At 50.0% G+C, this 16634-nt stretch overlaps 2 protein-coding genes across 2 annotated transcripts; one reads left to right on the top strand and one right to left on the bottom strand.

Moving 5' to 3' along the window:
- Positions 1-351: 351 nt before the first annotated feature.
- FPSE_10206 (uncharacterized protein) lies at positions 352-5135 on the bottom strand (the record flags this gene model as incomplete). Its single annotated transcript, XM_009263323.1, has 7 exons — positions 352-594; positions 649-724; positions 779-2800; positions 2854-2951; positions 3002-3572; positions 3628-4327; positions 4388-5135. 7 exons carry the CDS (start codon positions 5133-5135, stop codon positions 352-354), a joined length of 4458 nt encoding a protein of 1485 aa, XP_009261598.1.
- A 1070-nt stretch (positions 5136-6205) lies between these two features.
- Positions 6206-15835, top strand: FPSE_10207 (uncharacterized protein; the record flags this gene model as incomplete). Its single annotated transcript, XM_009263324.1, has 6 exons — positions 6206-6344; positions 6404-8475; positions 8535-13790; positions 13850-14394; positions 15197-15617; positions 15692-15835. The coding sequence occupies 6 exons, from the start codon at positions 6206-6208 to the stop codon at positions 15833-15835; spliced, it is 8577 nt and encodes a 2858-aa protein (XP_009261599.1).
- Between the last annotated feature and the right edge of the window lie 799 nt (positions 15836-16634).

The following is a 16634-nucleotide window of genomic DNA, read 5'->3' as shown; positions in this document are numbered from 1 at the left end:
ACTTCGAGTGCTACATCGTGAAGCATAATGTAATTTACTACAGTGATGATATCCAATGGTCTATGGGAAGTTAAGAGAAAGATAGAATGAGCTGTACACCGTACAGTCATCGGATGCAATTATTTATGCCACACAATAATCAACGAGTTTCGCATATTTGTTCTATAATCCAATTGTCTATAATATTCATATACACTGCAAGCTTTTGCAGCTGTGATTTCTTTTTGAATATACTGAGTATAGAGACCAGTTGCCTCTGTGGACTGATTGAGTGGCCCGTTTCTGAAATTCTATCTAAACGCTTTTGGCTGCAATTGAAAAACAGGGGATCTCATCGAAATATATGTCTGCTCATGCCTTGATCGTCATCCCCGTAGTGGATCTATCTTGTCCAAAATCTTGTGTGAAGATCCTCTGCCAAACATCAAGCCACTTCTCTTGTTGAGCGGTAGGCAGCTTGCCTGGTTGTTTGAAAGACCGTGTCAACAGTTCGCGGAGACGTGTTCGGAGAACTTTCATGACCAACATCGTCTTCCAATCGGGGACTACAAAACGTCCTCGGTTTCCATCCAGAATAATTACTCCAGAATACATCTGCAATTTTCAAGTCAGTACTCTATGCATGCTGTGAAAGAAAGGAGATCTTACATCACATCTAACATCGCCGCACAAAAGAGCGATGGGAAATGCTTCCACGGCTGTAGCCTCGTGGGCGTGATATACTCTGAGCTATATGTTAGTACAATTGTAGAAATAGGCGGCTGCTGAAAAAACCTACGCTCTGGATTGCATGATATGATAGTACGACAGCCAACGAAGATCAAGACGACCTCGATTGACGGATGACGGATGGAGGCTAATCGATTGGTTTGTGCCAATATTCCTTAGGCCCTTTGATCCTGGTGCATCTCTCACTAGGATCTTAGGATAGAAGCTCCAAGCTATAACTGATGCGGAAACAACATCGTTGTCACTGTTGAGGTTGACCCTTCGAGGGATGTCATAGAACTGCTGCTGCCTTCTTCCTCGTCCACCAGAAAATCGGGCACGGGATAGCGCTCGCCTCTCTTCTTCAGTCAGAGAAAGGAATCCAGAATCTGCTAAAGAAGTGAGGAGCTGTCCCTTGAGATCCTCGATGTTGGCAAGAGTTTGCTGACTCAAGAAATTCTTGCGGCAAAATTGGAATTCCTTCCCGCCACCACCTGCAGACTGACATACCCTCTTCCATGCCAGGTAAGCGTTATATATAGTAAGGAGATCGGAGTCCCCGCGGCGAAAAGCCATACGGGCATTATCTGCTTGGGTACGCTGACCAAAGGGTGCAGAGAAGGGCGACTTGGAAGATAGAATGGCAGCAGTGGTAATGGCCATGTCCAGACATTTGAAAATCACACCGTACAAGATCAGCTTGCCCAGAAATACGTCCAGTGGCAGCCTGGCCAGTTGATGTCCAAGTGGTGTCAGTTCCTCGGTCTGAGTAAGGGCGCGAACGTCCACAAGCGCGTCAACCGCTCGACGAATGTTCTTGGCCGAGGGTGGATCGAGTGCGTCGCCCAAGGTCTCCTCAATCCCTCCAATTTTGCAAATTTTGACACGAATGGCCAAATCTTGTAGCGAGAGACGGAGCATCTCAGGCGTCTGTTGATCGCTCATGAGCTGATCATGGCGGAACTTGGTGAACATGTGAAAGCATAGACCCTCTTGTACACGACCGGCGCGACCTCGCCTTTGCTTTGCGTTCGCTCGAGAGATAAATGTATCGATCAGTCTCGAAAGCTGTCGTCTCTCATCAAATCGCATCTCCCGATGCTTGCCAGTGTCGATGACACAAGTGACATCAGGAATAGTAATTCCAGTCTCGGCGATGTTGGTAGCGAGGACAATCTTGCGGATTCCTGGTGGCGGGACAAGGAATGCTGACTCCTGATCCTCTGTTGCGATTGTAGAATGCAAAGGATAAACAAGCCAGTCCTTAGCAAACCTTGGGTCTCCAAGAAGCATGTCGTTCAGCGTGCGGATTTCAGCAATACCTGGCAGGAAGACAAGAATGGCTTTGCTGAAGTCTTGGAGTTGGTCGTTGATGGCGATTTGAGCTATGAGTTGGAGAATCAGATCAAACTCAATCCGATATTCATCAATCTGAGTCAGAGTTGATTTAGTCCTTGATGAATAACTTGCAAGGCTCTTGGAGATGTCGCTCTTTGTGTTCTCTCCCTCACTTTCAGCAGGGTCGTCATCCAGGTCCAACATTTTATCAGGCTCGGAGTCTGCAGGCGCATATCCAGTAAGCTCGATGGCATCCTCGAGGTATCGAACTTGGACAGGAAAAGTCCGTCCAGGAACGTTGAGGACTGGTGCACCACCAAGGTAAGCGGAGAAACGATCTGCATCGACTGTGGCAGACATGAGAACGACTTTCAAGTCTTTACGTCTGACAAGTAGCTTTTTCAGAACAATGAGAAGAAAGTCACTGTCAATTGTCCGTTCATGCACTTCGTCAAGTACCAAATGTGTCACCTCTTGGAGATCATTGGACCCTTCGAGCATCCGCATGACAATACCGGTAGTAGCATACACCAGTCTTGTCTCTCTTGAGGTGTTGGCTTCTAATCGAATAGAGTAGCCCACGAGTGACCTGTTAGTCCCAAGATCATTTTTGTTCTCACCGAGCTCCTCGCTGACACGTCGAGCAAGAGAAATGGCAGAGATTCGCCGAGGTTCTGTGCAGTAAACCTTGCAAGGTCTTCCTTGAGAGAGCTGATGCTCTAGCAGGAAAGAAGGGACTTGAGTGCTCTTGCCACTGTGCAATGGTTAGTGGAGGATGTCGGAGCGTGAAAGATTAAAGCGGCGTACCATCCAGTCTCACCACAGACAATGACAACCTGATTTCCATCGACAGCTTCTAATACTTGCTCTCTAAAGTGCCACATGGGCAATTGCATTCGGGATTGCTGCATCGAGTAAGCCTCACTGCGAACAATTGATCCATACTGTGACTTACCAGCATCGTTTGGAATTTGCGGGTGCTAGATTTGTCTGCCCAAATCTTCTGATAATACTCGCCATTTGTAGTATTCTGCCTTGAGCGATCGTGACTGCCATCATCGCCTGACTCGGTGGCATGTTTGCTGCCCCGTCCTCGGAATGCCCCTTGAATTATGACGCCGTCTTCGAGCTCCTGGTCGTGGCGTTCACGAACTAGGGATCTTAAGTCCCTCATTACTTCTCTATCTTGTTCGTCAATTTGTGCTTTCCTAGCTTCGGAAAGCTCCGCCCAAACATCTTTCCACACATGGTGAAGTCTAATAGCGACCTTTTCGTCCTTAGTGTTACCACTAAATGTATAGAATAAAGCTGCGGTAGAGATATAGGATTCTGACTGCTTCGAATCCGGTGTGGCTATGCTGGTCATGGTGAATGTGAATCGAAAATGGTCCGCCACGACTTCAACTTCCGATGAAGCCGCTGGTGGTGGTAAGTCTTGAGGTTTTGTCCAAATAATGTCCACAGAATGGCGGTTCGCGAACGATGCGTCTGACACGATAGTATATGTTATTTTCGCCATTGAATCCCTGGCGTTTATAATTAGTACCGTTGTTTTCCATTGTTGAGACCATGGTTACTTACCTTGAGCGGCATGCTTCCTCGAGAGCTCGCCGAGGACTGACACCGGTCGATTTGCCAAAATCACGAATCACGACTTGATTCCCGTCGGTTGAATTAACAACAGTACGGCTTTCACCTGTACTTGCGTCGACTTCATTCTGTGGCAGGGATGCGAACAGCCCTCCAATATCATCATCTTCATCGCTGACTTCAGCCAATATCTCAGCAGCGATGCGTTCAGCTTCGTTGCTGATGTCACCAACATCAGTCTTTTCAGATGCGGGCTCTCTTTCCACGACCAAGTTCTCCCCGGCCTGATCTTGCCTGTCGTGTTTTGCAGCAGCTAGCTGTCTCTCTAGATCAACTCTCTGGACCTTCCATTGCTGATCTGCCTCATACTTGTCGAAGAGCACATCCGACTCGATCTTTCTAATTTTGGCCTCAAGCTTGGCAATAGCAAGCTGCTCGTCATGTTCGCTGATTAGCAAGTTCTCGGGTCGTCCACGCTCATACTCTAACAGTTTTGCTCTGCTCTCCAAGTATTTCGAAACAAGCTCGTCGGGTTCTATATCACTATCACAAGCTACCACCATCTTTTTATCGGGTGAGTTTTTGACTGGCCGGCCTTTGACCCCAGAAGATTTGTTCTTGCGGCCGTTTCGCGGATCTGCATGGCGAGGGGTACTTGAGCGACTTGGTACTGGACTATCCTGCGGAGTGTCTACAGAAGAATCATGGTCAGAGCGAAGGAGAATCTAGAGTACTAAGAGAACAAACGAACCAGTAGTGCTTTTGAGTATCGGCTTTGATTTAGGTTCGTAGTTGGGTAGTTCATCAGTTCTGCATTCTCGGGCCAGCCAGTCGAGTGCTTCTTCGAGTCCCCAGATTGATTCTCTGCTTGTAGTTGAAACATTGGGGGCTATATCCAGAATATAGCGTATGACGGCGGCGACACGCTCGGTAGGAAACTCAGCCGCAGTCAAGGTTTGTTGTAAGGTCCAGAGGCGAATGATCATTTCTTCCTCAGGTAGCATCTTACCAGCACTAGTGCTGTCTGACGAAGACAAACTCGAAGCTGTGAAACGATTTTCAGCTTGGATTAAATCAAGTATGTGATTCATCAAGTCCTGAGGTAACCATTTGAAGCTATTGATAGAGTCGGCTTGGCTGCGAAAAAGACGACGATCGGTATCGAGCCGGTTCCGTTGACGCAAGGCATCCTTCTTCGTTTTCGTGGCATGTTTTTCGACAAGAATTTGTAATTCAGATTCTTCCAAGTGTTTTTCGAATTCTTCGGGACTCAGAGCCGCCTCTTGACTGTTGGCGGCGGCAGTCGCATTGCCAGCTGTTGACGAGGATGGAGGGGCATCTTTCTGCGTCGATGGAGGGGCATCTTGGCTTTTGGCGACTGCAGGCTTTGATTCGGGCTCGGTAACTTCTGGCCTGGGCTTGGAAGCGACCGAAGTGGTAGCGAAACCCCGAGCTGGGTTGGCAGCGGGTTTCTTTTTCTTCTTCGTACCGCCAGCCATGATGGTCAGCGACCAGGAGAAGAAAAAAGGGACAAGTCGGCGTTAAGTTAGACACCCAACAGAAAGAGGGAGATGTATTTTCAGGTTGAGGTAATCATGGGGTGATTGGCAGGTTGTTGGTGGATTCGAGGATGTCTTGTCCCCCGTAAAACTCAAGACAGTGGGATCTGTGTTCAGGTTAAGAGATATCCTAATCACTGAGAGAAGGGTGCAGGAGCGAAGTGATTGCGGGTCGAGGTTGTGACGCAAGGGCTTTTGGTCCAGTTGTGGATCATGATGAAGAGACAATGAAAGTGCCCGACAGTAGGTACAGTGCCAATGGTCCAGATTGATCATTGTCAACGTTCACGCGAAGAACTGAAAACCTCGATTATGTAATTTTGTCATGACTTACTGTTAAAACTCTCCTCTCAGTTTCTTTGCATATGTAAGGGACTTTTAGTTACATGTGCATTCACAGGTACTACCTAAGTAGGTAGGTAGGTACGCATGTCGTTGAACGTATCTCATCAAGCTCGACATGCACTTGAAGCCATTGGTGTCAATGATAGTACCCAATTCCACCTGAGTAACTGCCAAATTAATCTATCTTAGTAATTATTCATCTATCTACCTAGGTGCCTATCAGAAGCCTAGAGGCAGCGGGCGTCTTTTGTATTGTCGGCGATGCGTCACACCGGGATAATGCGAAGTTCCTACTAACGGCAGGTATATGCGCTTTCAGGGCTCCTAACCCCACCAGCCCAGGCTGTAAGTGCTTGGAGGGGCAGGGTCGGGCCCGAAAGCTCCAGGTAGGAAAAACAGTGGTGTTAGGTTGCTACCCGCTGTTGCTTCGACGTGGGGTCCAAGTCGGTAGGTAGGTACCTTTTGATAGATTTCCATAAGTTTCATTAACGGATTTGGTGCACGAAAAATCCAAAACACCACCAACCACTCATCACCAGACTACTTCGACTTACCCTTTCCTCCGCCCCGACCGAGGATACGCCTCAGAACCGGCGTTTGCGAGCTCTGGTAGCCCCAGATGAGTTCATCAAACCAAACGCTCACTTTCATTTCCGAACTCCAGAATGTCTAACGGCGACTCATCCGAACCTGGTGCCATGGTCACCCTCGACTTTATAACCATTAAACAGGCCCTGGCCTCGTCTTCGACCAATGTTCGAATCACTCAGCTACGCTCAATCGAGGAAAAGCTTACTCAAAAATGTGCGCAAGTCCCTGTAGTTCACCGAAAGCCATCAGCCCACTGACCCTTCATTCCGCAGCCGTCGACGATACCTCAATCACACGTCTTCTTCAGCTCTTCTTCGGTACATATGCATTCTACACTGATCGACAGTCCCGACTATCCGTCCAGAAATGCCTTGTTGCCTTGATCTCAGCTGGTATCGACTCCAAGACCATTGCCCCGCTCATCGCCGCTGTGCGCAAGGAAAGTCAGAAACAAGGCATCGCTCCTACCAACGCATTTGTACTCGTCGAATGGTGCAGCTTGTTCATGCAGCATCTTGACGCCTCATTGTGGGACCAATTTGCTTCCGACATCATTTTAACGGACGCTGATGCTTTGGATAAATGCCACCAGTCCTCCGCCAGGAAGTCTGTAGCCCACTCTGCCATCATTGTTACAAGGAGGGGTCTGCGAAAGCTTTTCTCATCGTCAGACTCGAGCGAGAATAGACTCTCTTCTTCTGTCGATATCTTAGCTTCCAAGAGCGCTCAATCCACCCCCAAGAATGCTGTCCTACTTGGTGTCATCGCTGGCGTATCTGCTAGGAAGGATCACCTGCGGCCTGTTCTTAATACTCTCAAACCCAAGTACTACGAATTCTTTACAAGGGAGATAATTGGCTCCCGTATCACCGTTCCGGAGCACGTCGTGCTGGGGCTTGGTGACTTCTTTACTTCTTTCGCAACCCCTGAAGAACTCTCCAAGGAGCTGATCCCTGCTCTTGAGAAGGGCCTTTTGCGTGCGCCCGAGGTCATTCTTGGAGGCGTTGTTACGCCTCTTGTCCGCTCTCTACCCGAGAGTTTCGACCTTTCAAAGATTCTCGAGCAGAGTCTCCTCAAACCCTTGTTGTCAAATGCCAAGTCAACTAATCCAGCAATTCGTGCTGGTGCCTTGGATGCCTTCCGTGCACTAGTGCGCAGATCGAACGATACTACCTCGTTGGAGAAGGTCATCAATGAGATCGCAACCACTCTCAAAGGAGGCAAACTCGCATCTCCCGATCATCGCATATTGCATGCACAGATGCTCGAAGCCACTCCTCTTTCGACGTCAAGTGCCGAACAGGTCGCCAGCGCGGTGGCCACTGTAGCTGCTAAAGAAGGAAACGAGGGCGCTTTGGCTGCAGAGACATCAGCATTGGCAAATGCCATAACCTTTCTACTGGCTCAAGATGGCGAAGTGCCCAAGCCTGTCCTGGACTCAGTTACCAAGGGACTTGCTGAGAAGAAGATCCCCTCTCGCAAGTACTGGCTACTCAGGGTAGGAGTTATTTTACAATCTCTTGCTGAAGCACAATCGGTGTCCCCAGGTATGGTCACTTTTGTGGAAGCTGTTGTGCCTAAGATGGTCACAACCCTCACCGAGGTGACAGCCAATGCTGCCTCTGCTGCTCAAAGTGGTCTTGTCGTTGGTGCCTATATTCTGACGGCCGTGAGCCCGCATATATATCGCTTACTTCCTGGCTCCACAGCGGAATCTTGTTTAACAAAGGCATCGGTCACAAAGCAATCTTTGTCTCTGGATCCCAAGTCATCCTTTCTTCTTAGCCATCGAATTTACTCGAAACTGACGGCAAACGAAGATCTCGAATGGTTTGCGCGTGCTTTGAGTTCTGTTTTTCAGAGCCTTGATCAAAAAGTTGACAAGCACGTGGCTCTTGCTTGGTCTGAAGCTTTTATCCATCTAGTTACTGCTCACAGTGTGCCCGCTGCTATTCAGCAGGAGTCATCCAAACTCCTTTCTGATATCTATGTCCATAATCCAAGATTGGTGTCTTCCTTCATCATCAATGGCTTATGGGATCATCTCGAGCATTCCGGGTCCGGTGACAAAGAACACTCAGCGACTTCGCATAACTTGATTCAGGTTGTGAAATCTATTTGTTTGACCCCCAACGAGATAAGCAAGTCTGGTAAATCTGTTGCCAAGGAAGACCTTGAGTCTCAGGCAAACAGTCTCCTTGTTCTGGCACGGTCAGAGTTAATATCAAGAGCGAACTGGATCGACTTGTGTCTGAGAATGGAGTTGGATCCTGGTAATCTTGTGACAAAATATCAGGATGAGCTCATGGCTGAAATAGAAGCCAGGACGTCCTTCGATCAGAAGGTTCGCATGACCATTGTCCCTTGAAACTGAACAAGAGGCCTTAGCTAACAGAATACTAGGTTGGGGCTGTTAAGACGGCTGCATACAATGCGGCTGCCGATCTGGCCTTTGTCGCCCCTGAAACCATTATCCCACGTTTGCTAGAGACACTGCGCCGAGATCTCAATGCGGAACAATTACAAGACATTGGTCCTGTCGAGGCGGCTATCTATAGAACTGCCGAAGGCACCGCATTTGTTGATGTCCTCGCAAAGAAGTCTCAGCAAGTTTTGGATAAGAACAAGAAGGATTACGATATTCTCAAATGGGAGGAAGAACTCAGAAGTCAACTAGACAAGAAGAAAGGCCAACAAAAGAAACTGACCCCTGAAGAGAACGCAAAGGTTAATGCCCAACTCAAGAAAGAGAGCCAAATTCGACAATCAATTACCGCGACCGTAGCGAGGCTCTTGCGAGGTATTGGCATTATTCGCAGCCTTGCCACTGGTCCGCCAACTGATGCCACTCAATGGATTGGTACTGCAGTGTCCCTCCTGGTTGGCATCATGGATGCTGGCGCCACGCTGATCACAGGAGATGAGGCACCTCTGGCTTATCTCACTTGCGCTGAAAAGGTGACTGAGCGCCTAGGTCCAATGAGACCTTTCGTCGGAATCGCAGCCCTAAGATTGCGTGGCGTGTCCTTGTCGGAGAACTACCAGGAAGAGGCTGTCGAGGATCTGATTACGAGAGTTCTTTATCGATTGCGATTTGCGGGCGAACAGCGACCTTTCGACTCAGTGTCACTCATTTATGCCCTGCCGCTCGTGCTGGACCTTCTCCGTAAGGGTGGAGTTGGTAGTTCAGCAGATGACGCTGATGCTCAACTGGTTTTGGCCATCGAGTTCCTTTCATACCACACAGATATCTGTGCCGATGAGGCTGTACCCCGAGCAGAGCTCCTCTCGGTCCTCATCAGTTCCATGCAGGCATATGCTCAGCATTACAAGCTCCTCAAGGACTGTTTTGCAGACATGTGTCGCTGCATCGCTCCCAACATGGATCAAGAGGAGATGGTTGTCTTGGCAAAGGGTACGTTGGTGCCAGAAACGCGTGTCAGGTCCACAGTGTTGCAGTCTATTAGTGCCGAAGTCGATATGAGCGACCTGGGCTACTCTGACGAAATCTGGGTTGCTGCTCACGACGATGAGGAGGAAAACCAAGATCTTGGTCGAGAAATCTGGGAGGAAAGTGGTTTCGAAGTTACGGCAGATATGCCGCTGAGAATGCTACCTTTCCTGGAGAGCAAAGATGGGCAGTTACGTCGTGGCGCTGCTCGTTCTTTGGCTGAAGCAGTCAGCCTTTACCACGAGGCCTTGGAAGCTGTGCTCGAACAACTCAAGTCTACCTACATTGAGCTAGCGAAACCCCGAGTTCAGCAATTAGATGAATTCGGAATGCCCAAGAAGATGGATCTGTCCGATCCTTGGGAGGGCCGGCAAGGTATCGCAACTGCTTTCAAGGAGCTCGCTTCAGTTATCACGGCCGATCAGTTGGATCCTTTGTTCGACTTCCTTATCAGCGCCGGTCCTCTTGGCGATAAAAATGGCGCGGTACGGAGTGAGATGCTAGATGCCTCGATCAAGGCGATCGAGATCCACGGCAAGACAATTCTCGACAAACTTATGTCGAAGTTTGAGCAGACTTTGGAACAGCCAGACACAAACAGTGATGCGGCCGATCGTGTAAACGAAGCCGTCATCATCATGTACGGTGCCTTGGCTCGCCATCTTAGTCCTGGTGACCCCAAGATCCCCATTGTCATTGATCGCCTGGTGGCTACCCTAAGTACCCCTTCTGAAACAGTACAGTATGCTATTGCCGAATGCTTGCCTCCACTGATTCAGGCCTGTCCGGATCAGTCTTCCAAGTATTTCGGTCAAATTCTGGAGCAGCTTCTCAGTTCGAAGAAGTATGCTGTCCAGCGTGGCTCTGCATATGGTCTGGCTGGACTTGTCATGGGTCGCGGCATTGCATCACTCCGAGAATACCGCATACTCCCAACTCTAAATGATGCTGTGGAGAACAAGAAGGAAGCAAACCAACGTGAAGCCGCTCTGCTCGCTTACGAGCTCCTGGCCACCATGCTTGGGCGCATCTTTGAGCCTTATGTGATTCAGATCGTGCCTCAATTGCTGACAGGCTTCGGTGATGCCAATGCCAATGTTCGGGATGCTTGTTTGGCAGCAGCAAAGGCATGCTTTGCCAGATTGAGCTCGTACGGTGTCAAGAAGATCATGCCGACCCTTCTTAACGGCCTGGAGGAGCAACAGTGGAGAAGTAAGAAGGGTGCCTGTGATCTTCTCGGTGCAATGGCATATCTCGATCCTCAGCAACTTGCTAACAGTCTACCCGACATCATTCCTCCTCTCACTGGCGTGCTCAACGACAGTCACAAAGAAGTCAGAGCTGCTGCGAATCGAAGTTTGAAGAGATTCGGTGAAGTCATCAACAACCCAGAGATCAAGTCTCTGGTTGACATCATTCTCAAGGCTCTCAGTGACCCTACGAAATACACAGACGAGGCTCTGGACTCGCTCATCAAAGTTCAATTCGTCCATTACCTTGACGCTCCCTCTCTGGCACTGGTTACCCGTATCCTTCAACGCGGTTTGGCCGATCGTTCCAACACCAAGCGTAAGGCTGCGCAGGTTATCGGCAGCTTGGCTCACCTGACGGAGAAGAAAGATGTCATCATGCACTTGCCCGTGCTTGTGGCTGGCCTCAAGCTTGCCATCGTTGATCCAGTACCGACCACACGAGCTACCGCTTCTAGGGCTCTAGGTTCTTTGGTGGAGAAGCTAGGAGAGGATACGCTTCCCGACCTTATTCCTGGCCTCATGCAGACCCTCAAGTCTGACACTGGCGCTGGCGATCGTCTGGGATCCGCTCAGGCTCTGAGCGAGGTTCTTGCCGGACTGGGAACAACAAGACTGGAGGAGACCCTCCCAACCATTCTCCAGAACGTCGAATCTTCCAAGTCCGCCGTTCGCGAGGGATTTATGTCGCTTTTCATCTTCCTTCCTGTCTGCTTTGGCAACAGCTTTTCCAACTACTTGGGCCGAATTGTTCCACCTATTCTTGCAGGTCTGGCTGACGATATCGAGTCCATTCGTGAGACTGCACTGCGTGCGGGCCGCTTGTTAGTCAAGAACTTTGCAGCTCGAGCTGTTGATCTTCTGCTTCCGGAACTCGAGCGTGGTCTCGCAGATGATAGCTACAGAATCCGACTCAGCTCCGTCGAACTCGTTGGAGACCTTCTATTTAACCTTACCGGCATCAAGGCTGGCACCGAAGCCGAAGATATTGAAGAGGATGAGAACATCAAGGAAGCAGGCGCGTCTCTCAAGGAAACCCTTGGCGAGGACAAGCGTAATAAGATCCTGTCGGCCCTGTACGTATGCCGATGTGATACAGCCGGTGCCGTTCGATCAGCCGCCATTGCTGTCTGGAAGGTTCTCGTTCACAGCCCGAGAACCCTCAAAGAGCTTGTGCCCACCCTTACTCAGCTTCTCATCCGACGATTGGGAAGCTCCAACATGGAGCACAAGGTCATCGCCAGCAATGCCCTTGGTGAGCTTATTCGAAAGGCCGGAGATGGTGTTCTGTCGAGTCTCCTTCCTACTTTGGAAGAGGGTCTTCAGACATCTGTCGACGTTGATGCCAAGCAGGGTATCTGTCTTGCGCTGAGGGAACTTATTTCGTCCGCTTCTCCCGAGGCTCTGGAAGACCACGAAAAGACCCTTATCTCAGTTGTTCGTACCGCACTTACCGATTCTGACGAGGATGTTCGGGAAGCCGCTGCGGAAGCCTTCGATTCACTTCAGCAGATCTTTGGCAAGCGAGCAGTCGATCAGGTTCTTCCCTTCCTTCTCAACCTTTTGCGTTCTGAGGACGAGGCAGACAACGCTCTGCAAGCTCTTCTTACACTGCTTACTGAGACAACCCGATCCAACATCATCTTGCCAAACCTCATCCCAACACTTACAACGCCTCCCATTTCATCCTTCGATGCCAAGGCTCTCGCCTCCCTGTCCAAGGTTGCTGGTCCTGCCATGAACCGTCGCTTGCCCAACATCATCAACTCGCTTATGGATAACGAGATCAACTGCAAGGAGGATGGCCTTCGAGAAGAACTGGCGACGTCTTTCGACACTGTTATCCAGTCCATCGACGAATACGATGGTCTGAACACGGTCATGAACGTCTTGTTGCAGCTCCTCAAGCATGAGGACCACCGTCGCCGAGCGGCCACTGCACACCACATGGCCAACTTCTTCGCAGCTGCTAGCGTAGATTACTCTCGATACAGCCAAGATATTATCCGCTCACTTCTCAATTCATTTGACGACAGAGATGCCGGTGTCGTCAAGGCTGCATGGGCAGCTCTCAGCGCCTTCACCAAGAAACTGCGAAAGGAGGAGATGGAGTCGCTTGTTATCTCAACACGACAAACTCTTCAGCGTGTTGGTGTCGCAGGAGCGAACCTGCGCGGTTTCGAGCTGCCAAAGGGCATCAACGCTGTTCTTCCTATCTTCTTGCAAGGTCTGATGAACGGTACCGCTGATCAACGAGTCCAAGCTGCCTTGGGTATCTCGGATATTGTTGATAGAACAAGCGAGGCCTCTCTTAAGCCATTCGTGACCCAGATTACTGGTCCCCTGATCCGAGTCGTTTCAGAGCGTGCCACCGAAGTCAAGTCGGCCATTCTCCTGACCCTCAACAACCTGCTGGATAAGATGCCCACCGCATTGAAGCCTTTCCTTCCCCAGCTTCAGCGTACATTCGCTAAATCTCTGGCAGACCCATCCAGTGAGACGCTGAGAACCCGAGCTGCCAAGGCACTCGGAACTTTGATCAAGTACACGCCACGCATTGATCCCCTCATTGCCGAGCTCGTTACTGGATCCAAGACAGCGGACCCTGGCGTCAAGACTGCCATGCTCAAGGCATTGTACGAGGTTATTAGCAAAGCTGGCGCCAACATGGGCGAGGCTTCTCGAGCTTCTGTCTTGTCACTTATCGACATGGATACAGACGAGAGAGATGAGGCCATGACCATCACTAATGCTAAGCTACTGGGCGCGCTCATCAAGAATGTCCCTGAAGAGGCGGCTCTGGGTCTGTTGAAGAACCGGGTGGCCACCCCACACTTTACCCATTCTTCTGTTCTTGCTCTGAACTCGGTCCTGGCCGAGTCCCCGGATGCTCTGCTTCAAAGCTCCCTGGTCGACGACTTGCCAGATCTTCTTTGCCAGGGTGTCACTAACAAGAACGTGAGTAGCAGTCTGAATCTCGGGAGATGTTTTGTTAGTAAACTAACTCTTTTCAATAGGTCTTTGTCGCGGACAACTGCATTCTTGCTACTGGAAAGTATCTGCTCTCAGATTCCGCTAAAACCTTTGAGACAACCAAGGGTATCTTTGAAGCCTTGGCTTCTGTTATCCAGCCAGGCAATGCGACCGATTCGCGTCGACTTGCTTTGGTCGTTGTTCGTACCGTCAGCCGCAACGATATGGAGATGGTTCGACCCCATGTTGCTCTGTTGGCACAACCCATGTTTGCCAGCGTTCGAGACCCTGTCATCCCTGTCAAGCTCGCTGCAGAAGCGGCATTTGTGGAGTTGTTCAATGTGGCGGATGAGGAGAGCCGCATCTTTGACAAGTTCATGGCCGGTGCTGGGGCTGACCTAGCTCCCAACACCAAAAGAAGCATGGGTGATTACTTCAAACGTGTTGCTATGAGGCTGGGCTCTCAAGCCCGCGAGAGGCGCGAAGCTGAGGGTGGGCAGGGAGGACTCGGGTTATCGAACGATGAAGCCGAGGATGAAAAGGAGATCTGGAGTGTAGGCAAGGTTGATGTGGGAAGTGAAGCATTCACGTAACGTATAGATTCAATTTAGAGTTTATATATCTGTCATTGTTATAGTGGCAGACTGAGGACTGAGTAAATACAAGTACAAACGATTCAACCGCAGTATACCAAAACATCTAGTCGGTTGATTATTGTTGTTGTTGTGTGTGCACGAACATTTATGGCGACCAGTTCCTAGACAACACTTTAATAATGACAGGGCATCATGCCGTTAGACCTCGATAAGAAGATAAAAAAAGCAATTGTGTCAATGAAATTTAAACTGCGGGTGGGTTGACGGATGCTGTCTCTTGTGTTGGATAATGATGATCAATCGATGAGAGACGTCTACAAGAACCATTGACTTTAGAGATCCTACATTTAGATACCTGTGAAATGAACAGACTAGTAGACAACCTCGAAGGTGGCATCTCCATCGGAGGAGGTAATCCGAGTGGCGAGTCACGTGCAATGGCGGTGACTCATGACTCTATCAGAGCCCTCGCTTAGTGGAACAAATTGGGCATAGCGCACTGCAACCCACAAACCATTCCAACCGTGTAGGTGCAACACAGAGAAATTCTGGCCTTGCAAACCCCTCTCAGTCTTCATCCAACATCCATCGAGGACCCGGCCGTCACCACTAACGACAATCAAGATGTAAGTATATCGAATCGATCACGACACTCGAGGAGGCGATGCAGGAGGAGCTTTGGAGACAGTATGAGCTGGAAACAAATGCTCTTGATGGCGTCGTCACGGACTCGGTCGCTGTCAAATTATCAGAGGGGACTGGTGGCTAATCGATAATTTTCTTTTTCGACTACAGGGTCAACCTGCGAACTCAGAAGCGCCTGGCCTCAGCGGTCATCGGCTGTGGCGAGCGCAAGATCTGGCTCGACCCCAACGAGCAGAGCGAGATCTCCAACGCCAACTCTCGCCAGACCATCCGAAAGCTCATCTCCGATGGCCTCATCATCCGAAAGCCCGTCACCCAGCACTCGCGATCGCGCGCCCGCGAGCTGAACCTCGCCCGACGAGAGGGCCGACACCGTGGCTACGGTAAGCGTAAGGGTACCGCCGATGCCCGTATGCCCAGCCAGGTCCTCTGGATGCGCCGCCTCCGAGTCCTCCGCCGTCTTTTGGTCAAGTACCGTGCCAGCGGAAAGATCGACAAGCACCTCTACCACGAGCTGTACCACAGCAGCAAGGGTAATGCCTTCAAGCACAAGCGTGCCCTAGTTGAGCACGTATGTCTTATCCACCATGTTGCCCCGTCGTTGGGGCCACATCGAGGTATGCATGCTGACATGGAGATTTACAGATTCACCGTGCCAAGGCTGAGAAGGCCCGCGAGACCGCCCTCCAGGAGGAGATGGATGCCAAGCGTGCGAAGAACAAGGCTGCCCGTGAGCGCAAGCAGGAGCGTGCGGCGGCGAAGCGAAATGCCCTCCTTGCCGAGGAATAAATGTAAGCCTAGTGGACAACGACAACATTTCGGTCTTAAGAGGAGGCTGCATACGGAGTCTACGGGTTGGGTCTTTTTTTATGCCCTTCTGGTTTCTACACTTGTACCGGCGGGGTTCAGGCATGTAGCATTGAAAATGGAATCGATGATGCTCGGATGCTTGGATGTTTTCCCATTCACGACCTTGACGTGAGCACTTGCTTTGCTCACCACCGCATTGAACGACTTCTACAAGTGACGAAAATGATGTATGAGTTGGCCTTTATCTTTAATCCATGTGATGTCTAATCTGTATTACCAACTCGATTGGCGAAGGTGACCAAGGCCCACCTTTGAGCCGCAACTTTGCAATTCTTGGTCGTGGGAGTGTCATGAAACAGAATTGTTCACAAGAGATGAACATATGGTAGGATACAGCCACAATAGGTTAGATGAGGCTGGCATATTGGCTCCATCAACCTTGGCAGTGAATATCTAAAATTCAATGATGATGGGTTTGAATGCTCAGTCACATCACGCCCTCAGGCCTCAGGTTCATTGTTGATAGCCGCCACAATAATTCCGTGTGGCCGGTGTTAATGGGCACTTCCTATCGCAAGGGTTGGATCGGGACCACAGGTACTAGGTTTGTTATACTTCACTCACAGGCTGCCCGTGCTGTGGGGGTCACCTACATGCCGCTAATCCAACTGGAGCTCTTGTGTAAACAGCAGACGTTAGAAATACAAATTACCTGGTGGCTGACGCAACAACTTCAGAGATATACTGCTGAGTACTAACCTACCTACTTATCTTCATA

The sequence above is a fragment of the Fusarium pseudograminearum genome, chromosome 1 (assembly GCF_000303195.2).
Source record: "Fusarium pseudograminearum CS3096 chromosome 1, whole genome shotgun sequence".
NCBI lineage: Eukaryota > Fungi > Ascomycota > Sordariomycetes > Hypocreales > Nectriaceae > Fusarium > Fusarium pseudograminearum.
The sequence above is the reverse complement of the archived record's forward strand: the minus strand, read 5'-3'. Positions and strand labels throughout refer to the sequence as shown.